This window comes from Parasteatoda tepidariorum, chromosome 4 (genome assembly GCF_982258835.1).
Source record: "Parasteatoda tepidariorum strain Cologne lab strain chromosome 4, Ptep-v5.0, whole genome shotgun sequence".
NCBI classification, from domain to species: Eukaryota; Metazoa; Arthropoda; class Arachnida; order Araneae; family Theridiidae; genus Parasteatoda; species Parasteatoda tepidariorum.
This window is the reverse complement of record NC_141758.1, coordinates 11,310,637-11,335,279: the sequence shown is the minus strand read 5'-3', so window position 1 is coordinate 11,335,279 and position 24,643 is coordinate 11,310,637. Positions and strand designations below refer to the sequence as shown.

General features: G+C 28.9%; 1 protein-coding gene across 6 annotated transcripts in view; it reads right to left on the bottom strand.

Annotated features, from left to right (window-relative positions):
• Window positions 1-24,643, bottom strand: part of rols (zinc-RING finger and ankyrin repeat domain-containing protein rolling pebbles) — a 105,082-nt gene that overhangs the window by 46,523 nt on the left and 33,916 nt on the right. For 3 of the 6 annotated variants that reach the window (XM_087160663.1, XM_087160665.1, XM_087160662.1), the window contains one exon: window positions 4,589-4,697. The exons of the other annotated variants lie outside the window; for them this stretch is intronic. In XM_087160663.1, coding sequence (XP_087016789.1) covers window positions 4,589-4,631 — 43 coding nt within the window. In that variant the 5' untranslated portion in view covers window positions 4,632-4,697. The remainder of the gene's footprint in view (window positions 1-4,588; window positions 4,698-24,643) is intronic. 6 annotated transcript variants of the gene reach the window in all.

The following is a 24,643-nucleotide window of genomic DNA, read 5'->3' as shown; positions in this document are numbered from 1 at the left end:
ATAATTCGTCAAAAATATTTTAAGAATAATTATAGAGCTGCGGGGAAACTTAAATCCATTAAAAGTATAATGAAGTTCCATTACGAAAATAAATATGAATATTTGTTTCAAAATGGAATACAAAACAAATGAAATAAAACAAAAATACGACCACCGAAGCCGACGTCTTCAGGGGGTACCGGCCCCGGTAGCCATTAAAAACAAAACCATTTCTATTTGAGGGAGAAGCAAAAGCTTAAAATATCTCCCTCAGTACCCCGATGGTTTTGTATAGAGGTCCAGGAAAAACAAGATACATTCAAAAGAATAAACAAATTACGAAAAGAAAATCAATAAAAATCATCAGAAAATTAAAAACTCACAGTCACAGGTCAAGAATCAACTTCAAAAGCGGAGGAAAAGAAAACACTAAAAACTGAAAAACAACGCCCCCTATAACAATGCGCAGTAAAAGTTTAAAAATGATATGAAAAGGTCAGGAGAAGGAGATACGTAGATAAATTAATAGAATGCTTAACTGGGGCTGCTCAGTTAAGACTAGAATTGCGCCCTGTTAAAAGAAAAAATATAAAAAAAAAAAAACTAAAAACCATCAATCATTTTTTTAATTAAAAAATTAACATTACAAAAATTAAAAGGAAAATCATTTTTACTCAAATTATTTAAAAAATTATCCACAGCTTCTCGAAAACTTTCAACATTATTACAAATTTTCTTGATCCTAACTAATTGCGAAAAAACAAGATTTTTGAATATTTTACTACACAAATTAGTTTTAAAGTTGCAGAAAAAAATAACATTAAAATTAAAGGCTTTTCTTTTATCAAACACACCAATTTTAATAAAATTGTTAACAATATCAATTTTAAAATCTAAATATTCAATATTAAAGCAATTTTCATTAGTTTTTTTCAGGACCAAATCACCAGGATAAATTGTATAAATAAAATTAAAATCGTCACAATTAAACAAAATCAAATCATCAATATATCGGAAAGCATTAAGTACTTTATGTTCAAGAAATTTAGCCTCAAAAAAGTGCAAAAAAATGTTGGCAAAAGCCCCAGAAAAGGAATTACCTTGTGGAATTCCAATAATTTGTTTATAAAAATCTAAACCATTAAAAAGAACATTCTCAAAAAGATTAAACTTGCATAAATCTAACCAGTTAAACCTATCAATTTTTTCATCAAATAAATACTTGTCATAAATACCTTCACAAATCTCAATAATTTTTTCATGTGGTATGCTGGTATACAAATTTTCAAAATCAAAAGTGTTAATGCTGGAAATATCATTACTTTTAATAAAATCCAAAACTTCAACATTACTTTCAATAATAATATTTTTCTCCTTTTTAATTTTAAGCAAAATAATTTTTAAAAAACAAAAAAACCTTTTACTAATATCAGAATTATAACTATTAGTACCACATGCTATAAACCTAAATTTAATTGGATTTTTATGAAATTTAACTATTGGAAATAAATATGGAAATGTAATCCTATTTAATTTAAATTTTAATTTTTTACTAAATGCAATAATTCTTTTTTCAATAACTTTTTTATCTTCTTTTAACTTTAAATAGGTATTATTTGCATTATATTCTCCAATAATCAATTTTTTAAAAAAATATTTACACATAATACAAAAATTATTTGAAGCTTTATCTACAACAGTAACAATGAATTTATCCTTAAGATTTTTAATTTTTCTAGATAAATCATAATCAATAAAAGTACCTTTAGGAAAAGAACTAAAACTGGTATTAAATAAATTAAATCTAACCTAATCTCTTATTAAATTTGGTTCTAAAATTAAATTTGATACTGAACTTGTTAAATTTATAGTTTTGGATTTAATTAAATCAAAAATTGGTGTTAATAAAACTGATTTGCTTTTTAATAATGTTTCTAAAGTCGAAAGGGTTTTTTGTACGATTAATTTTCATGATAAGAATTTTGAAAATGCTAAGTTACCACAGATTATTCATGGTCTTTCTGATTTCTTTCCTTTAGAACAAATTAGAGTTACTGCTGCTTTTAAATATTCTTCTACACTTAGGAAAAAGGTGTGTAATTATAATTTTTTAAGTCGAAATCTTAATTGTATTTCTAAATCTGATTGTTATTGTAATGAGGAGGGTTTTTCAAAATTTATTGATATGATTATGGACATGTTATTACCGGAAATTTGGAAATTGTGGGTGATCAGGATCTAATTAGCTTTTTAAGTAAGGGTTCAAAATTTAGAACCAGAGTTAAGATGAAAAAAGAAGTTTTTATTTTATCCATTAAAAAAGATCTAGATTTTTTTATTGCAAAAATTTCCAGAAAATATCATTGGCCTGTTGAGGGTTTTTCTGAGTGGAAGGCTAAAATTATTGAAAGGGTTAGATTTAATTTATTTAATACCAGTTTTAGTTCTTTTCCTAAAGGTACTTTTATTGATTATGATTTATCTAGAAAAATTAAAAATCTTAAGGATAAATTCATTGTTACTGTTGTAGATAAAGCTTCAAATAATTTTTGTATTATGTGTAAATATTTTTTTAAAAAATTGATTATTGGAGAATATAATGCAAATAATACCTATTTAAAGTTAAAAGAAGATAAAAAAGTTATTGAAAAAAGAATTATTGCATTTAGTAAAAAATTAAAATTTAAATTAAATAGGATTACATTTCCATATTTATTTCCAATAGTTAAATTTCATAAAAATCCAATAAAATTTCTGCTGCTTTTTAGCGCGTTTTTTTCAAAGAAGTTTTTTCCTTTTGATCTTAATTATTTGTGTTTTCTTTCAGTATTTCAAAATGGAACTTATTTTTGATAATTAACTTCTTAGTAACGGAATCTAAAATCGACAATATTCGAGAAGTAATTCGCAAAAAAATATTTTAAGAATAAATATAAAGTTGTAAGAAAACCTTTACTCCAATACGAAGTTATAGAAATAAATTTGGAACTTATTTTCTTGGTATAACTTCTGTTTGAAAATTAGATAAGTCAAAATTTTCAACATTTAAAAGGTATTTGTAAAAATATATTCAACGAATAAATATGAGACAGTGGGAAAACGTGTATTACATTATAAATATTATATAATTCTCAATGAAAATAAATATAAAGCTTATTTTCAGGCTAAAACTAATTTTTTAAAATTAGCTACTCAGTAACATAACTCAAAGTTGCCATCATTAAAGATTCATAAGAAAATATTCGAAAATAGATGTGTATCATAACTTATTAAGGTACATTATCTAAACACTCAATATGGTAGGCGTAAGAATTACTGAAAATTTGGCCAATAACAGAATTCAAATTTGTCACAATTTAAGAGAGTTTCATAATACTGTTCCGAAGATAGATGTTAATCTTAATAAGTAACTTGTTAAAGGTAAGCACTCAATAGTGTAAACATTGAAATTGGTAAACACTCATTAGTCTACACTCAAATTGACTAAACACTCAAATTTGTTGGCGTAAGACCAACTGAAAATAACCTCAGCAACATAATTCAAATTTGCAAACATTTTAAAGTGTTTCAGAAAAGTCTTTCAAGAATAAAGAAATAGCTGAGTGGATTATAAAACTATAAAAAGAACGAATAAAATTATAAAGAGAAAACTCTCAAATTTAGTCGTGCAAAAATTAAACATTAATTTAAAAAGTTAACAGTTTTCAATAATTTTTCTGGCAGATTTTACATTTTAAAGGCAAACTTTTTTCAAATTCTTTAAAATATTATTTAATACTAGGAGGCTCCGCCCCCTGCTCGCTAACGCTGGCCAACCCCCGAGAATTGCTACGCAATCCTATGTGGTTCACGCCGTGAACCATGGCTCGCTGCACTCGCTCGCCAATGAACACAATGTTCTAGCACAAAGATATAATATATTATCATCAAAGACATAGTATTTTATCATCAAAGACATAGTATTTTATCATCAAAGACATAGTATTGTACTTATGTAGAAGAATTCTACCAATGTTCTTATTGGCTTTTAAAAAAGTATATTAGCTATTTAGATTGTACATGGTGAAAAAATCAAAACATTAGCTAAATAAGAAACATATTAGCAAAATAAATTATCAAATATTGCTTCACTAATATTCTGCATTTTAAAGCGTGAAAATTCAATGCATAAATAAACGCGAAATACAAAAAAATTCAATGCATTCAATACAAACACTTAAACGTTTTTTAGACGTTTAGGTAGCTCCCAGTAGAAAAATATCAATTCAACAGCGGCCTTTTGAAGCATTCTCACTTCAATTAATTCCTAATTGAGTTTAAATTAAATAGTGTCATGTTTTTAGTGCATGAATCTGAATTGAACAACCTGATAATGCTCACTCTGGTTATTGTTATCTGGTTGCTCACTACGTGCTCTTGCGCGCCGAATCCAATCAATTAAAAATGAAAACTGTTGCCAGCGCGAGAAAAGAAATATCATCGGTTTTATTGATACATACATATATACGTACAGATTAGCGTTTTATATAATATAGATATTACTACGATGCGCTCTTGAATTTTCAATTCTTTCAAAAACTGAGTTTTTATTAATTGAAAGTCAACTTACCATTGTACCACTTATGGTACTCAGAGCTATCCGTATCTATCATGATATGTGTGATAGTTTCAATAAAGAGTTAGAACTATAGTTCATTATCATCATTGATGTTGTATAACTAAAAGAAAAATATTAACATTTAGTCAAAATAGAATTGCAAGATTAAATTTGTAACATTATTTATTAATTTGTTATTAGGTATTCCTATTTATTTATTTAATAAATATGCTCCTCGTAAAATAATTTCCATGACAAAGTAGTGCAAAAATAATAATTAAAATTAAATGAAACCAAAATTATCAATCTATTTAGGAAAAATTTGAATTCGTCAACGGATCCTTGATTGATTATTATTAGATCGTAGAAATGAACCCTTGGCGAAGTATTTTACAGTAAAAATAGACAAATCACATTTTTTTTCTAAAAATGGGTTTCTCAATTATTTCATTGTAAAAGTCAAACCCTTTAAAAAAAATCTTTTGTCTTGAAAAAGAACCTTCCACAGTATTTTTCATTTTAAAAATGAACCTTTCACAAAATTCTTCCTTTGAAAAACGAAATCAATGACGTCATTAATTTATAAAGTTCAAACTCCAACTTCTTTAAAAGACATGGCCTTTTTATTTTCCCACAAACGAACAAACAAACAAAAAAAAAAAAAAAAAAAAAAAGAAAGAAAGAAGAAGAAAAGGGGGGGGGGTAGATGAACAGGATTTAGATTTTGTTTTGCTCAATATCTTATAAAATCAGAAAATTATGAGTAGATTTTTCACACTTTCACAACAAGTCTGGAACAACCTTGGTCAACCCACAACGACTTTTATAACTATAGATAGAATCGCAATTACCATATGATATAAAACTCACTCAACATAAAATAATTAAATATTGACCGTGTCAATGAAGGCAGAAAATTAAACACAATATATATTTACAAAAAATTTTAATTTCGATACTCAAATTCTTATGAAATCACAATGGCCCCTTGTAATTACTGGTCTTCATTATTTATTTATTGCTTTACAATATCACATAAATGTAGTGAACTAAATGTAATAAGCTAAATGCAGCAAAACAATAAAATAAAATAAAATAAAAAGATAAGCTACATCGAAATTTAAAGTTCCTAAATCTATTATGGAATATTAATCTCATTTTCTTGGTTGCTCAATCAACAAATTAAATAAAGCTATATAGAGACGGAAAGATGAATGATTTTATCATTGGGCTGCCAATTTATTTCAAGTCATTAATCTTCACTCAATTTTGTTCCAATTATTATTTATTATTTTCATTTACTCATTTTAACGCGGTCGATAATCGAATGGTTCTACGCAGAAATTTAATGATGCTTCTGTGAAACAAGAGATCATCATACACTATCGATTTATCGTTTGAGAGATTATGCAAACGGATCTCTTATCTCAAACGATAAAAAAAAAGAAAAAAAGAAGAGTTTATTTATTTGCAGGAGAATCCAAATTAAGACTTTGAAAACACGAAATACAGCAGCGGAAACAGGAAGTTTTAAAATAAGAATCATAAATATACGTGGCTCACACATCTACTTAACACTTATAACATATGAGGCTGCTCATATGTATCGTTATCATATGTAACTTAGAGGGATTTTGGCATTTGATGTGGATAATGCATGTCGTATTATTTTTATTTGAGAAAAATGTCAGCAAAGGTACGACTTCTAGAAAAATGAATTGTAGGCTTAACAAATAAATATACAGGACAAGGCAAACTGCACTTACGTTTGATAAGAATTTGTTTATAAATACACATGAATTTAATGCACATTAATTTAATTTTAATTTAAGTATAAAATTTCCGAAAACTGTCTCAACGTTGATACATTTTACAAAGCTCTCTACAATATTATACATCTTAATGAATTTAATTTTCAATATGTGTACGTATTACAAATTATAATATTTTTAAAATTTATACTATTGTATGGTTACAGATTTAGTTTAAATGATTTTATTTCTATTTAATTTTTCTAAAATATAATATTATTTATTTTTACCTATCATCTTAATTAACTTTTAATAAATGCCCTAATCTGACAGATTATTAATTTGAATTTAGGTGAGCGAATTTGCGTCTATATTAATTTATTATTAGTGCTTTTTCCTAGTGGTATTAAAGAAGATAATTTAGTGTAATATCTAGCAAATTCCTTATCTGCTTGATTTTATTTTAAGCGCTTCTATTATATACCCCGCTGATATCCAAATTAAAAATGTTACCATATGATTGTAATTTAGCATAGAAGGTACAAATTATGAAAAATTCCACGTTTTCTCATCACTTTAAACGACCTCAACGATGCTATCTAGAATAACGAGAGAAAAAATGGTGATGACAGAATTTAAAAAATTCTTATAAATTAAAAAGATATTTTAATTAACTTTCATAAGAAAGAATGCCAAAATGTTCAGACATTTCTAAATGTACTGAACATAATTAAATATTTTAATGGATTTATTTTTTCTGACGTACGTTTATCTTGGTTTAGTTTTATAGTGTATCCTCCAAATTTATTTTGATGATTTTATTTCGTCATTAATTTATATATTTTAGCGTATTCCTCTTGAAATTTAATGAATCTGACAACGCCTTCATTTGAATTTATTGAGTGAATTTATATATTATTGTGTTTCTGGTTTACTTTATATTAAAGGTGGATTCAAATTTTTAAGTGTTTAATTAGTGAATTTATAATAATTTATAACATTCTATAATTTATATAACCAATTCATAATTAACGAATTTTAACTTATACAGGATTAGTGAATTATTATAATTTTATTAATGTATTTAAATTTTACAGTGTGTCTATTCTAATTTATTATAGTGAATATAAATTTTAAAGTGTATCTAATCTACTTTATTGTAAGTAAATTTATAGTGTATCTAGTCTACTTTATTATTATTAAATTTATAGAGTATCTAGTCTACTTTATTGTCAGTAAATTGATAGTGTATCTAGTCTACCATAATCTATCTTGTATTATAATCTTGTTAGTAAATTTATAGTGTTTCTAATCTACTTTATTGTTAGTAAGTTTATAATATATCTAGTCTACTTTATTGTTAGTAAATTTATAGTGTATCTAGTCTACTTTATAATTAGTAAACTTAAAAAAATTTATAGTGTACCCGCTCTATTATAAGTGAATTTAAATATATAAATTGTTTCACATTTTCCACAAGGAATTATTTTAGCGAAATATCTGAAATAATTCTACAATTTATCGATTAAAAGGATCTCGATAATTAATAAGAAAAAGGATATCGAATATGAAAATATTACTATCATTATTGATAGTGATATCGAATACGATAATATCGCGATCATTGTTAACAAAATAAATTTATCGAATACGATAATATCGCTATCATAATCTCGATAACATCAGAAAATAATATTGTGAATAGCATAATTAATGATAATTATCAAGCATTGATTACGAAAATATTGATTATTGTAAAAATGAAAAAGCAGTCACCTACAACCGACAAGTACGACAATTTTTGAATTTTACTTTTAGTAGTTTTATTATACCTAATGCATAACTGGTTTTTTTTCTTCTTTTTTTTTTTATGTTACCGAAATAACAGTGAAAAACCGTAAAAACTGTGAAGTTTCTCCTCTTCTCATTTAAATCAACCGGCAAAAAGTGATCTATAGCAACAGGGGGTAAAAATGCAGGAGGGATTTAAAAAAAATAAATCTAAACGCATTTTTGAGCATATTTAGATTTTTTTTTAACCTCTCTCCCCTGTAATCCTCGTTAAGAAATAAGCGAACCATTCAAATTCATCCTCCTACCTTGCTTAAACCCCAGATTTTCCCTCAACACTCAAAAACCTTTTTATATTTTGAAGAACTCTCCTGAAAAAAGAAAAGAGGGCGCTTTATTTTCAAATGCATTCAGACAGAATTTTTTTTTTCTACTACTGACTTCATTTCACTTACATGCTGGTTTTTCAATAAAACATTTAAATAAGTGTGAGCGAGCCTTGCAAATTTGATAAATGGTGGCATAATCACGATTAAGAGGTTATTTAATTTTAAATATTAACAATTTACAATTTTAAAAATTCATTATAGAGGCATGATGAACCACAATATCCATGTCGCCGATTTAAACTGTATTCGTTATTTTTATTGTCAACTGCATAAAGACGAAATTTTCTCCTACAAGTAATCATTTCATCTGCCTAACTGCCAACATGAAAAGAAAAAAAATCCACAGTAGACTTTACGAAATATAAATTTCATAACTGTTGCATATACTAAATCTTTTACTTATGGCGAATTTTAGGGATTTTTATCGTCACCTAAGTACAAAAAGTTTAATACAGTAGTAACTATAAATGGTCTACATTTTTCATTTTTGATTGACTTAAAATGAACTTTAATTTGATGTTTATTATTATCCTAACTCATAATTTTGAATAGTAATAGACAAGTTATTTATTAATGATAGTTACAAGATTTTTTTAATTAATTTTAAAAAAAGGAGTTCTGAATAAAAATAAACTAACAATTTTGGAAGGAAAAAAAAAATGTTTAAACTGATTACAATAATTGAGGCTCGTTTGATTATGTATAAGTAATATTTATTTAAATATTCAAGAAAGCAATAAATTGTGTAAAAATTCTATTTCAATCGGTTTTCTATTCACTTCTAATTCAATTTTTTAGGAAACGTTAATTCCCGTTTAAGGAATTTTTTTAAAATGTACAAAAACAGCGAAGATTTTTATTAAACCAGTAGACCAGGAAAAACTGACAAAATCTAGTAGTCTTCTGGTACATCCTGTAGTCATCTGGTAAAATCCTGTAGTTTTCTGGTAAATCCAGTAGAGTTAGCAACTATGGCATATGCATGCGTCTTTTTCACTACAACCTCACCATAAATTGGTTTCTTTTTACGGCGGACAGATAGTTAAAAAATCTTAAATATTTGTTAGGTAAAGATTTTGCTTATTGAATTTTTATTTCTTAAAAATGGTACTTGAGAGTACCACCAGTAATCACTATAAAAAAAAAATTTAAAAAGTGAGCAAAAAAAAAAAAACAGCTTCAAAGAGATACATTTGTAACTATAGGTCCGATTAAGGCAGTGTTTCCGAAAGTGTGGTACGCGTACCCCTAGGGGTACGGGGAACAGTTTAGCTGGGGTACGCGTTCTTTCGCGAAATATCTTGTAACAAACGAAAATTTCAAAAAATTTTATTTGAAAGCAAAGTTAGCCATGAAAATTTACGATTACGTATCTTTCTATAGGCTATTTTTTGCAGAGTTAATAATTAGTGGTGTCAACAGCCAGTTGTGATTTTTAACTTTTGTGAAATTTTTTATAGTAAAAAATACATTCATTTTTTATTAGGAGCACACAGCGTTACGAAAAATTTAGAAAGGGTACACAAAAGTCTTAAGTTTGGGAAACACTGGATTAAGGTATTGTATATCTTGTCGACAACTTACATTTTAGTGATATTAATATATTTTTGAATATTCTAAGGTTGGCATACAATGCTTTGCTTCAACTTTATTTGTTCATAAACACGTATTTTAATTTTTGTTACAAAACTAGGTCAAAGTTTTCTTATTTTTAAAGCTATACCTGGTACTAGATAAAATTTTCTATCGGCTCCAGTATGTCTGAACGTGGGGGGAAAAAATAAAATAGAGTACAAATAAGAGAAAGAGGGGACACGCAATATCCTTAAGATTACAATAGATAAAAATGGAACAAAACAAAAACGCGATATTCTATTTTGTCTTATCTGAAATAAAAGTCACATCAATGGCCATTCCGAAAATAATTGACCAATATCACTCATCAGAACTATCCGAATACATGGGACAGGGACAGAAAAGAACACGCATCCGCCGAATAATCTCGCTTTTGTGCCGATGTCACAAAAGCAACCCAAATGACAAAAAGACTCGTGTCAGCGTAAAAACTCTGGAATGTTCCCCCCACTCAAAAAATCGAATGGAATGTTCGAACAATAGCTCCTGCAATCCAGAAACAGAAATTTAGAAAACAGATGTTCTATCGAATCATCTAAAGAAGGGCGTATTGTTTTGTCCAGAATCTTTTTTGTATGGGGAATATAAGATTGATCTAGATTGATACAAGAAAAGGTCTTTTGCCCAAAAGGAGCAATCAAGGGAGATTGCAAAGAAGTGATGAATTGGGGAAGGTTTATTGAATAGATGTTATTATTTTAGCACAAGAATGTACTATTTTTTCAAACTCAGGTAATCAGTTTTCAGGCCAGCAGTACCGTTCTATTATACAAAAATTCCTCTTACGCGTTTTAACGTGTCAAAAACCTCAGAAATCGTAGAGGGAACGCGAAAAATTTTTCAACACTGTTTCTCAAAGCTCTGTCGCCAAGGTAAGTAAAAAAAAAAAGCCATAGTTTAAGTGTCTTAACACTATTAAGCGATGATGATTTTAAAACTACATACATAATCTTGCCGTAAAGAATGATCTGGGCTTTGAAATAGAAAAATAACTGAAATATTTTGAAAATTGTTAAATTTTCTTTAAAAAAAAAATTAAAAAAAACGCCAATTTGGTGACTTTTCCACCTAAATTAACACCAAAGAAGCCTCATTTCCTTCTACGGCGGAGCTACGTTGAACAGCTGTAAAATAGCCTGCATAAAAACAGCCTTAAAAGGACCAGGATCAATCAGGACATATTTTAATTTTTTTTTCTTTTTAGAGTGAGTTTAGGCGAATCTTAAGCCATGAAGTTTCAACTGGTGAAAAAAAATATCAAACTTCAAAACAAATTATGTTAAGAGAACTTGCGCAAATCTTAGCTATCTTCTCGTAATTCATTTTCATTTTAAAAATATCTTTTGAGTATTTAAAACTTCGTGGCTTACACTAGGTTTGTTTGAATTCGCTTTATCTGTACTTTAAATTTTAAATTAGTGATATGGAGGTGAAATAGAATTTGTGACGAAAAATTTCTCCAGAAGTATGCCGTCCTCCTAAGACTCGTCTCTTTAAGACACGTAATTTTCCAGAGCGAAAAAAAATTTATCGATCAGCAAATTTATGTCGGCAAAGTTCTAAATAAGATACATAAACAACTTTTTTATTTCTTAGTTATTAATAGCTGAATTCGAATAATATTGAGTATCATGAGCCGCAATGGCTCAGGGGATAGAGTGGAATATCCTGACGTAAAATATCCTTAGTGATCCTGACGAATCCTGACGTGAAATATCCTTAGAGGTAGACGGATCATGGGTTAGAGTCCCCTTGTCGTCAGGCTAACCGTGGGAGGTTCTTGTAGTCTTCCTCTCCATGTCACGCAAATGCTGGTCAGCTCCATCAAAAAGTCTTCCAAATTTTTCCTAATACTCGATCCAGGAGTTCCCTTGTCTTCTGGATTGGGTTCAAAATTACAAGGCTAAGGAGATTAACATTAGTAGTCATAAACCCATAAAATTGGGACGGCTGTTCAACGACGGTTATAAAATTATTAAAAAAAAAAAATTGTATCATATAACATCGTTGCTTTCACTTGATGTAAATATTTTATCAGTTCGAATTAAAAGCCTTCATAGTTCAAATTACCTTTGCTTGCTTTTAAATTTTTTTTTTTTGTTTGTGTATAAACAGACTGAATAATTAATAATATGAATATTAATTGATGGTTAAAAAAGTAGAGAATTCATATTTTAAATACGGACCTGCAGTCAGTAAAAGGGACCCGGAAACATGGAAGTCCTTGTTCCTAAGGTTCCCTTTTCCTATTTCTCTTTCTAATTTCAACGATTTTAAGAAGTATATATATTGGAAATAACTATACAAACTTAGATGAAATGCATGCTTTTATTGTTAATTCAAACCTCGCTTAAGAACAATGGGAATAACTTTTGTAGGATGTTCAGCTTAAGCTTACAAAATTAAAATAATACTAATAAATATTCTATTTCGAAATCGGACAATTGTTAAACAAGCTAGCTCAAGGCAAGAAAAAAAACCACATCAACTTGTTGTATAACTAACTAAATAAACGTAGAAAAAAAGTCTTCCAATTGTCTACAGTGGACAATGCTGGTTTTAAGTTTCAGCCATTGTGGCATGCATACGCTATGTATCACAACAATGGGTTAATTTTTTATTCCGAATAGATGACTTGTTATCGTCTGAAAGTCACATTTATCGCATGAACTGCGCGAGCATTTATTCTCTTTTTATTAATTGATCAGGAAGTAATACTTCAAGTTCCGCAACAGTGTTAATCGTATGTATTCTTAACGCGATAATTTAAATTGCATACCATATTATGATGAATATGAGCAGTAAATTGTCAGAACTTTCTATGTTAATTATAAAGTGTATTAATACTCCTTTTTACACCAAAATATTTTAATGGTATTTTTCTTATGCAACTTTAAAGAGGAAGAAAATATAAATAAATAGATTTAAACCGCAGCTCGAAGCTCTATAGTTTAGCATGCTGTAGTTCCGCCTATTTTTTTTCTTTTTCTACATCTAAAAATAAAACTTCGATTTAAAATAAATACCTCATTATTAAATTACACATTTCCCATCAAAAAGTTAAACCTTAAAATATGTGTAGGGCTAATAAATAAAACTTATATGTCTTATATATACATTTACGTCTAACTTATTATGTTACACTCATGTTGGTGTACACTGTACAGTGTGGGGGAGGATAAAACAATTTAAAAATATTTGACCTAGGATTTTTTCTGTTCTAATACTCAATCTTGATATCTTAAGCTTAAACACGATAATTATTTACTGCAGATGATATTTTAAATTATGAAATCACTTATGAAGTATATTTTATATTAATAAACATGCGTTTTGGCGGCAGATTTTGATTATTAACGCTCGAAATAAGGGATATAGCTTCAATCACGAAAATATTGTCCCATTATAGTTTCGACAAGAGAGCGGTCGAATCTAGTTGGACACCTTACATATAATACTAAACAATTGATGCAAATTTAACATAACAGGAAAAAAACGAAGAAAAAAATTATTAGGGGAGAGACGGGTAGCCCCGCCCACTTAAGGAGTATTGCTTACATTTCTGTATAATACTGAGTAATAATCAATATTTTTGTATGCTCCTATTGTTTTAGCATCTAATTAAATAATGCAAAAAGAATAAACCAAAAAAAAAATTAACTTAAAAAAATAGAAATTTAAAAAAAACATGTTTTTCAGCACTTTTCAAAATGTGTCGGGTAGCCCCGCCCAGTTACAAAAATTTTGTTTTTTGACTGTTTTTTCAGGTGTAAATGAAAATAACCAATGTATTGACAATAGATAAACCTCGTTTATCATTTTTATCACAAAATTATTTTATTTATTACATATTTATATACTTTTAGTGAAATATATCATTTTATAACAATCATTTAATAACAATGTTTACAATGCATATAACATTCAAATTTAAAGCAATAAAATAATAATCTTCGCAACCGTACATTTATCGACGAAATAAAATTGGGCCATGATACCCGACATTCATGGTGAGCGGGGCTACCCGAAATCCAATTTTTTTGTAAATTTGTAATTATTCGAACAATTTTTCACATATAAACTTCCTTCTTTGTGCAAATTAAACTTAAGACTACATACTTTAATGCTGTATGTATAGAAAAAATTATATTTTTAGTATTACAATGAAGTTTAATCGAAACATTCAACTAATTTTTCTTAATTTCATGACTACTGTATTCAACATATTTTCAAAACTATTGTTTACCATGTTACCAGCTGCATAAATACTTGAAACTTTGAAAATAATCTTTTTCTAATATAACAATTAATGTCCGATGTCTCATTGACTTGAAAAAATATTCTATACATATGAAATAGACAGTGGGTAGGGGTACCCGACACTCCCCTACATTTATTAATATTAAAATCTGATGGTGTTTCTTCTTGATATGATTACGGCCATAGACACCTACAACCTGACTCATAAGTATGACTCAAGCACTCGACGCAAACAAATAAATAGCACCAGAGCAAAACAAGTTGGACACAATCAACAAATGGAAACTTCTGGAACATTTTGCATTCATTTCACTATACATTTGGGTTCTTTTTTTTTCCAGTCATTTAACTTAATCACATCAACATATCCAACAGTAACGTCACCAAAGCGTAAATTCCCGTTATATCCGCAACTGTCACATTATATTCGAAAGTGACTTCATCCATCTAACATCCCCAGTGAGGGGTCGGAAACCTAAGCCCCTATAAAAAAGAAATAAATAAATGAAAAACAAGGGGGAGGGGAAAAGTCCCCTCTGACCCCTTGGGAATCCCACAGGGTCAGGAACTCTAAACTCAGCAGACAGGTTATTTGGCATCTATGCCTTTTCTTCGGGTTTTTTTTGCAAACGATTGATGAGGCGAAAGAACTGAATTGAAAACAAAAGAACTTTTAAAATAAAGAGAAAATTCAGAACTGGGAACCGTAAACATTGGTTGATTTAGTGGAGCGGGAACTGAAGTGAAACACAATGCAATTAGCTCGACTAATGTTGAGAGTTTTGAAAAGAACGGACGTTTTTTTAAGTTGATGTACTGGGCCAGTAATTGGATGCGAAAAAGAACGGCAGGTAATTAGGCTTAACTCAGCTGCTTTCGAATAACTGACTGATGAAGTTCTAAAAGTCGTGCTCTTGTTGTGACGTTCCAATGCCAAGCCAAAATAAAATTATAATGAATCAGGTGTCATTGGATCAAAATGTATTCATAATATAAACAAGGGCAAAAATTTAATTTAATAAAACAAAATAAACATATAGAGATGGTTGAGTTATTACTCATATAAAAATAGAAGTGAAAGTAATAAATATTTTCACGTATTCTGCCCACAAAATTAATTAACTCTTTCGAAGAAAAGACGGGTTACGTTTTTTTGGGAAAGAAATTAAGCAAAGAAAATCCTATGTTGATAAATTAGTTTAAGCTTTTCACACTTAGTGTTGCGTTCGAGATTAGATGGACAACGCAACTTAGATTGGGTCTTCAAAAATCTCTTTTTTTCTTTGAGGGTGCTTTATTTTGTTTTTAATCAGCAAGACTGCACTATTCTTTTGTGTACTACATATCATACATGGTTTTCGCACGCTATGGTAAGTAAATTAGTTTTCTTTTGAAAATTAGTTAAAGCTTAACTGATTTCAACTGACTAACGATTGACTAACGAAATTCTATACTTATTTTGTTGTGCGTTAAAATGCCAAGCCAAATTAAATTTATAAAGAATCAACCATTAGTTCAAGATATATTAATAATAACCAAATAATAAGTGCAAAACTTATTGAGAAACTAAAACACAAACGATTAAGCTATTATTCATATAAAAATAGAAGTGAAAATGAAATAGTTACTATTCACAAAATTAATAAACTTTTTTTTTTTTTTTGAATTGATGGATTTTGTGTAGTTGAACAAAGAAAAAAAGTGCAGAAAAACTTGTACTGCTATATATATCAGCTTAAATCTTACAGACTTAAAATTCTTCAAATTTGAGAATTCAACTGCTTAACATAAAGCCTAATTTTAGGACTGTTGTTAAAATAAAGAAAAATGTCATGTTTCACATTAAATTATTCAAAAATAATTTGTAGTTTTTTTTTTTTCCCTTTCAATCAGCATATACCTGTTAATGAACTTAATTTAAAGCTCAGGGTTCCGCTAAAAGAAGTGCGATCGTTTAGAGTTGCGTAGTTGAAAAAAATTGGGAACCGCTTCCATAGCCAATAGCTGAACCTAACGAACAACGGATATTTTTAGAATTTAATATACAAAAAGACAACGAATTACTTTCTTAAAGACCCAGAAAAAATCACCTCGAACTGTTAAAAAAGGGACAGAAACATAAAAAGTTCTAAATGCTACTATCATAAAAAGTTAGAAATAACTTCACGAAGTTAAATGAAATAATGATATACATTTCAGTATCATCGAGGCTTAGCGCTTTTATGGAAACCTTCCAAGTTTTTTTTTTTTTTTTTTTTTTTTTTCCTTTTTAAAGTTCTTAAAGAAAATATATAATCCTAAATTCCAAGTAAGATTAAGTTTACAAGGCTTCCGACACATTCAAACACATAAATAGAGATAATCTGCCAATTATGGCAGTTTTCTCTATATGTACCATTCCAAACCCACGTAAGTTCTTATAACACCCAGAAGGCCCTCTTTTCACCCCTAAAGGTTCGACAGAAGTTTCTCTTTGTTCTGAAGGGAAGAAAAAAAAACTCGATTATAGTTTCGTTGGAACTTTCTTTTTTATTAAGTCAGCTGTGGACACTTCAAAAGTGACAAAAAAAGTCTAGCTTTCGAATAAAAAGGAAGAGGAGGTGCTAAGAGTAGGCCTTGATGAACGCTGAACAGTTTGCTAACGAACAGCTGTCAGCTATTTCAAATTCTATTCGAAAGAATTCAAAAATAGAAAATGATAGGTATTCTAACTTTCATATGTTCTTCACGATTTCGGTTATAACATTACAAGGTTTGCAAGAATTCTTAGTTCTTCAAAGTAATAAGCATAAATGCTTCTGTTAATAATAGTAGCTTGAAATAGCACCATTTTTATAACAAGTTAAGTTAAAGCTTTTTTTCCAAGCTCTGCCGCCAAGTATTTAAAAAAGCCATAGTTTAAGTAAGTGCCTTCCACTTGAAGCAATGCGTTGATTTTCAACTATATATATAATCTTGCTATAAAGAATTATCTGGGCTTCAGAACAGACAACTTAAATATTTTAAAAGCAATAAAACTTTTTTCAAAAATCGCTAACTAAGCGAAATTTTTCCACCTAGATGAAAATTATCAAAATCATTGCCTTATTCTGAGTCTTTGCAAATTTTTATGAGCCCAGGTAGTTTTTAAATACTATAAAGAAATTAGACCACAAACACTTCTCATTTTCACAAAACTGTGTCTTTTCTCCATATTGGCGTTTGGCGCCATTTTCAAAATAAGAGTAGATAGCAATGGCTTGAGATAGGTAAAACTTGAACTGACTTGACCTAATGAATAAGCGTTGCAAAGCACAGCAGTTATAAAAATACCAAATTATTCGCATCATTTCATATTACGACGGAGCCTTCGAAAAACGGCCTTAACAGCCACTTTTCAAATTTTTACATATACATACAATACATTTTTATGAATGCAAATACATTTTTATGAATGCATATATTCATAATGCAATTCATAAATTTAAATTTAGGAAAGCATTCTTTTCTTGAGAAAACTGCAGTTCCCTCCTAAATTATTTTCAAATAGTATGTTTCATCATGTTTCTATTTTTTATATTTATTCACTTATAGTGAAGAGTAAAACATTTGTAATCACTTTCCCAGTTTAGTTTAGTTATAAATTCTAACTCGTTTATTTCAGATTGAATTAGATATATTATAGTGCTTACAAATCTATCTATTGTTTCCTTCAGAGACATGTTTGCCAATCCAGACGACTCGCCATATTGGGTCCTTTGCGCAAGCGCAGAACGTAGATTTTTGAAAGAGCTACCAGTACGCTTGCGCAGAGGAGTAAATGTGTTGAGAGATTGACATCGACGGTCACATTAAAATTACCTTAAAGATCTCTTCTTATACACGTTCGAACAAAATGCCGTGATAGTCAAACATTACAATTTAATTTACATCAAATTTATTAAAAGCAAATTCAAATGTAAAAGCTGCCATTTTAAATATTTGAGAAAATCTTCAGTCAAAATCGGTTAGAATTTGGTAAAATAGAGAGATAAATGCTAATCATGAAATAATAGTGCCACACAATATTGCAACTTTAATAAGAATAAGAAAAGTATCATGTTGAATTACATTTAATTTTGGCTTTAGCTATTATGATTTTGATTTTATAATAATGCAAGAGCAAAACACTGGTGACGTCATAATTTAAAACGATAGCGAAATGTTACGTAAAAATGTTCAAAACATAAATTTATACTTTCAATTGCTTAATTGTTAAATCTAAGGAGAGACGATGTGATAATTTTAAAATTTACGACAACTCCCAGAGTGTCAATAACATTCCATTTTTCTTTCTTTAATTTTTTTTCTCACGATCTTCCCTTCCATTAAAGTCCTTGGAAGTAATGATGTATGTTTTCTCCGACCATGTTTGATCAGTCGAAGGTTGCTCGGTTTCTTTCTTTGTGCAATTTAGAATTCACTACTCGAATACAAATCACCCCATTAAACTCTGATATCAGATTTTTTTAAAAAAAGAAGTTGTTCGATTTCTATTGTTGAATCGCTGGAGCGGAAGAAATTTATTTACAAGTGTCATTACAAGCTTCCGTTTCTCGTAAGAAAATTTATCTTTGTAATAACCTAAAATCATATCCAAGTAAATTGATCTTAAAACGAAACCTTAGGCAAAGCTTTTATTTTAAGCTATGCAACTATCTTGCCATTAACAATTATCTGGGCTTTGAAACGTACAAATAATTTAAATTATTTAAACGTTATTAAACTTCGCCATAAAAAGTTATATTAAGCTAAGAACATTCTCTGTATAAAAATTGCCAATTTCGTAAAATTCTTCGATCTAAATGAAAATTATCAAAATCTATTAATAATTCTCAAACTTAATTTCTTATGTACTCAGATAGTTGAAGTAATCTTTTAAATATTAAAAAAATTAATGACGAAACTGTCTGTTCTACAAATGGACGTTTTGCGCCATTTTCAGAATTAGTATAGAAAGGGCTAGTTTAACTTAATCTTTAATCTATTATAATTAAATATATTACTATAATTAAGCTTAACTATTGTTTTTCTCATTGTTTATTAAAATTATGTGATCTGAGCGTGGTGGTTCAGAAGATGAGCGTTTGCCTAACAATGATGAGAACCGGGTTCGAATCCCAGCTATGGCAGGTCGATGCGAATTCCTCCCCCGCTGGCACCAAATACAGTGCTGACGTAAAATATCCTCAGTAGTAGACAGATCATGGGTTAGAGTTCTCTTACCGTCAAGATAACTGTGGGAGTTATTCGTTGTTTTCCTTTCCATGTAACGCAAATGCAGATTAGTTCCCACAAAAAGTCCTCCACGAACAAATTTTTCCCAATATTTGAACCAGGAGTTCGCTTGTCTTCTGGATTGGGTTCAAAATTACAAGGCTACGGAGTTGAACATTAATAGTCGTAAATCTAAAATTTGATCGGCTGTTTAATGGTAGTGATAAAATAAAAAAAAAATTATGTGAGCTGTTTTTCTTTATTTTGCGAGAATACATTTAAGTAACAAAGAACACAGCTAAACATTCCTAAATTCAACATTAAAATAAATAAAAAACATTTTTGAAAGAATTAGGAACTAATTTTCAGAGCCCCGTGGTTATTTACAATAACTTCTCTTAAGGTTTATTTATGTTTTCTAAACTACTAAAAACTTTCTTAAAAATTACAAAAAAAAATTATATAAATCATTCTTTTAATTATGTAATTATATGGTGATCATAAAGTGAAAACTTCCGCAAAGTGTGTGTTTATCGTTACAGACGGTTGTTTATTTTTAAACAATTTTTTAATATTTAAAAATCAACATAAATAATAAGAAATGGTTCAATAAAGTTTTAAAGTTTACATTTCTCTCGCATTCAAAACTTTAACTAGTTGGTTACAGTTAAAAGAAAACTAAAATAATTTACAGAACATTTGAAGCTTGTAAAACCTGTTTCGAAAAGTCTTGTTTATAAATTAAGTGAAATTTTCTAAGAATAAAACAAATGAAAGAACAAAAAATAAATAAATAAATAAAAATATAAATTGCACCTGATGGACAAAAATATTCAAACAGAAGAACAATACGAAGCTTTTAATTTCGATAAAATGATTTTAAAAAAGTGACGAAGAACCAGTTATTGTCTTCACGGATCGTCTGCCAAGACATGCCATCTGATTTGACCTTTTTAGATTACGATGAAGAAACATAAGCAATGATATTTACTGACTACAATTATAAGCAAACGATAGATACGCATGGTGGAGTTTTTCCGCATGAGCTAACACAAGATACTGGACGAAGATAAAGAAACTCTACATAAATGCATACAATTTAACTAAAATAATAACTAACGAAATTATAATTTAGGCAATTATTTCGGTGAAAAAAGTGATTGAATTAAAATAAGTATGATCCTTCCTCCACCCCACCCTTCGAAATATATAACAGGAATATCGTTCTAAAAAAGTAATGAATAAGACTGAATAAATGCAGATCAGACTATCGATTTAATTATATACTTTTTGCAATTATTTGGAATTTTTTTATTTTTTATTTAAGTTTCTCTTTAAACATTTTTTAAGATCCGGTAATGGACCAAAAAAATAAAAAATAAATATATAAATAAATAAATGAAGATTAAAAACAAACCGGAACACTTTTGTTATTGACTACTTTTAAAGAGACAGACCTCTTACAGAAACAAACAAAAAAGTAGGTATAATTTGTTCTTTATGTTAAGTATTATAAAGGCAAACTATATCGCAATTTATTAATAAAATATACTGTTTTTAACTTCAAAACTACTTTGTTTAGAACGGAATGTTTTAAGTTTCCAATATAACTTTTACACAACAAAAAAAATTCAGAAATAGTTTTAAATCAATATATTGAAAATTTTTACAGCATACAGTGAGGTTGTATTTAAAAAAATTGCCAATTAGTTTATATTCCCTTACTTTCCTAAAATTGCAAAAAACAAACACCTGTTTCCACAATTTTTAAAATTAAAGGTTAATTTTTATAGTTTCAAAAACGTAAAACTTTTCAAAATAAGTCTGAATTGACCTCTGTTCTTAATTTAATCGATGAAAATAGAGCAAAAATTTAAATTACCTCTTTTAAAACAAACCCGACAGAAAAAATTAAAAATATAAAATTAACACTTTTTAATGCTCGCTTTAGATCAATGGAAAATCAGGTCAAAGGAAATCAATTTCGTTAATTTGCGAAATAATTTCTCGATAGCTGCATTAATTAAAATTAATTAGCATCCTACGTGCCGCACACATTATCAATTTTCGCTGCCTCCTTGTAGTTAGATTTCACTTTTATTTTAATTCATTAAAAAATTAATCAGATTTTATTTTTCAGTTGAATTTTTGAAAATAGGTGTTCAGACGATGTGCGGCAACTGGAAATAAAATTGACTTCAATATTGCGAGGAGGAAAAAAAAAAAAAACTTTTTTCAGAGTGCCCTAGTTCGTGATCATTTTAAATCCACTTCGCAAGTCCTTACAACGTTTTATATTAACAAAATATGTAAAACACCGCCCTTGTTATGTGTTTTTTAGAATCTTTGTCGATATTTTATATGGGCATAGTGGATTTTGATAGTAAGCCACCATCCCTTAAAAACACCGTCTTTTTATTCTGATCCATTTTTAAGAAAAATTTATTGACTGTTAAAATAATAACTACATGCAAAAATTATCTGTCTTTAGAGGTTTAATTCTGATTACTATTACAAATACTTACTTTCTTAGGATTATTCTCAACCTCAACTGGTCAAATTTTTATAAGTTACTCTATTTCTAGGGGTATATTAATAAATTTCTAAAGTGATTTTAAAAATTATTTTTTAAATAAATACCGTTTTTTTCTGGTATAAAAAATACACCTTTAAAAACTTATTATCTAATAATTTTCAGCATAAATAATAGAAAAAATCTTTTAAGCCATTTATCAAAAGAAAATTTTTTAGGTTTACTTTTATTTTTAAAAAATATTATGCACAGAAATTTGCTACGTTTTTGAACTGAATGGTATTGTTAAGTGAATCCACACGACATCTATGTCCTCACTAATGAAATTTCCACTATAAAGAATAATCACCATTTAATTTTCCTTACTACCCTTAGCGTGGTGCAGACGATTGGAGCATAGAAGATCGAACTTCTACTCTGGATCGCAGTTGAACGTTCAATACGCGACAAATATTAAGTTAAATAAGTCATGGTTGAAAATACTTATTTATTAGTGAGAAGGTACCAGCCTAGGTGAGGACCACGTCGTTTGACGGAAATTAAACTTATATGCAGTTCTAACCACCGCTTTTATTAGAGTCCTAAAAATGGACTTGTCTCTGACTAGGTGTGTTGTGTTTTTTACCAAGGGAAAAAAAATTTCTCCCTAAAATAGTTGAAAAATATAAAGAGAGAGGGGGAGGGAGGAAGACGAGAGATCTTAAGAACATCGTTTAAAAAAAGAAGGAAGGAAAAAGAGTACTGAGAAAACATTGCCGTCATCACAAACACATGAAAAAAATGGATTTAACATTTGTTTTTAATTAAAGACAACGTCTGAGCTGGTTTTTTTTTTATATTTTATTCGAAAGGAGTAAGAGGCAATCACAAAAAGCCAACAACACCCGTCATCAGGCCATAGTTAGTTAGTGGCCAGGGTGATCAGTCATCCAACGAACGTTTTTCTTTTTTTTTTCTTCCGTACCTTTCTTTTGTAGACATACATTCATTCACACCTACGCAAAAAGTTTTAAGAAGAAGTGAAATTAAAATAATAGCAAAATGAGTGAGAAACCTACGCGTAACACGCAGCACAGAATACTAACAAGAGGCAACAAGTTGAGAATCGTGAGGCCTTGTTCAGGGGCTAAAATAAAAAGGAATTTCGAGTTTTTTTATCAGCAATGTACTTACCTGATTGCTTTTGATAAAAGGTGTCGGAAGATAAAATAACGGATAATATTCGAGGTCGAGATATTTTTACAGCTGTAAAATTAACCCTTCTCAAACATTGGCTATTGTTTCGCGGAAGTGATATGTGACAACACAGACCAAGTTATTGAACTTAATACCCTGATTAGATGTGGTATATGGTACAATACATAAATTTCATTACAGGGATTTCCTGTTGATTGGTTACGTTGTAATTACAGTATACCCTCGATATCTTAAAAACCTTGTTATGTCAAAAAAATATTTTCCCCCTTGGGCATTACATATCCACCTAATGTTAATTTGAATTTCTATGTCGAAGGGTTCTTTCTCAAAACCTTGCTATGTCGATTTTTTTTTTTTTTCGAAACAGAAAATAATTTTTTTCTCCACAAAAATCACAATTAAGTTCAGTGTAAACCAATTCTTATTCTATTTAATGCATAATAATTTTTGTTTTACATTTAAAAATAAAATTATCACTGTTGTATTCAGACTTACAGTCAACTATCATTACATACATATTTAACAGTAATTATTCATATGTTTCATGGCTCTACTTTATAAAGTATTATTTCAGAATATATTTTTCTACTTTTTAGAACATATTCAATGCCGAACTCATTAGATCGAAATTTTTTGGGGTCTTTGAGACATCGAGAGTATACTGTATATATTTTATTGGAGAGCACGTTTTTTTCTTTCTCCCCCCCCCCTTTTAAACAATATCTCTGTTTAGTTATATAGTCCAATATGTATGGAGCCGTTCAAATATTAAGTGGCATCTAACGGAGAGCGGGATTTGTGGTTTGATGATTTTGCTGACAAGGAGGGAAGGGATATGAACATGCTTGCTAGATTAGCCGCTGTGACTCATGGGATAGAGCGCTGCTTCGCAATGAAGTGATCCAAGTTCGAATCCCAGTCGTGGCTGATTGTTAAGAATTTTGCTTTTAGCTCGCACCGATCACAGTGAAGTAAAATATCCTCAGTGGTAGACGGATCGTGAATTAGAATCCTCCAGCCGTCGGGCTAACTGTGGGAGGTTTTCGTATATATATCCTCTCCATGTACAGAGATGCCAACTGCTCCGGACACTCCAAAAATATATATAAAAAAACGGTAAATAACTTCAAACTAAAATTTGAAAATATTTGACTAATTTTGCTTACTTTGAAAAAGTTCAGAACGACTTGGCTACAACAAATGGCGAATTATATAAGCATTCGAATTATTTAGATATAGTGGTGGGTGAAAATTTAATAAATCGAATTTATTAAAC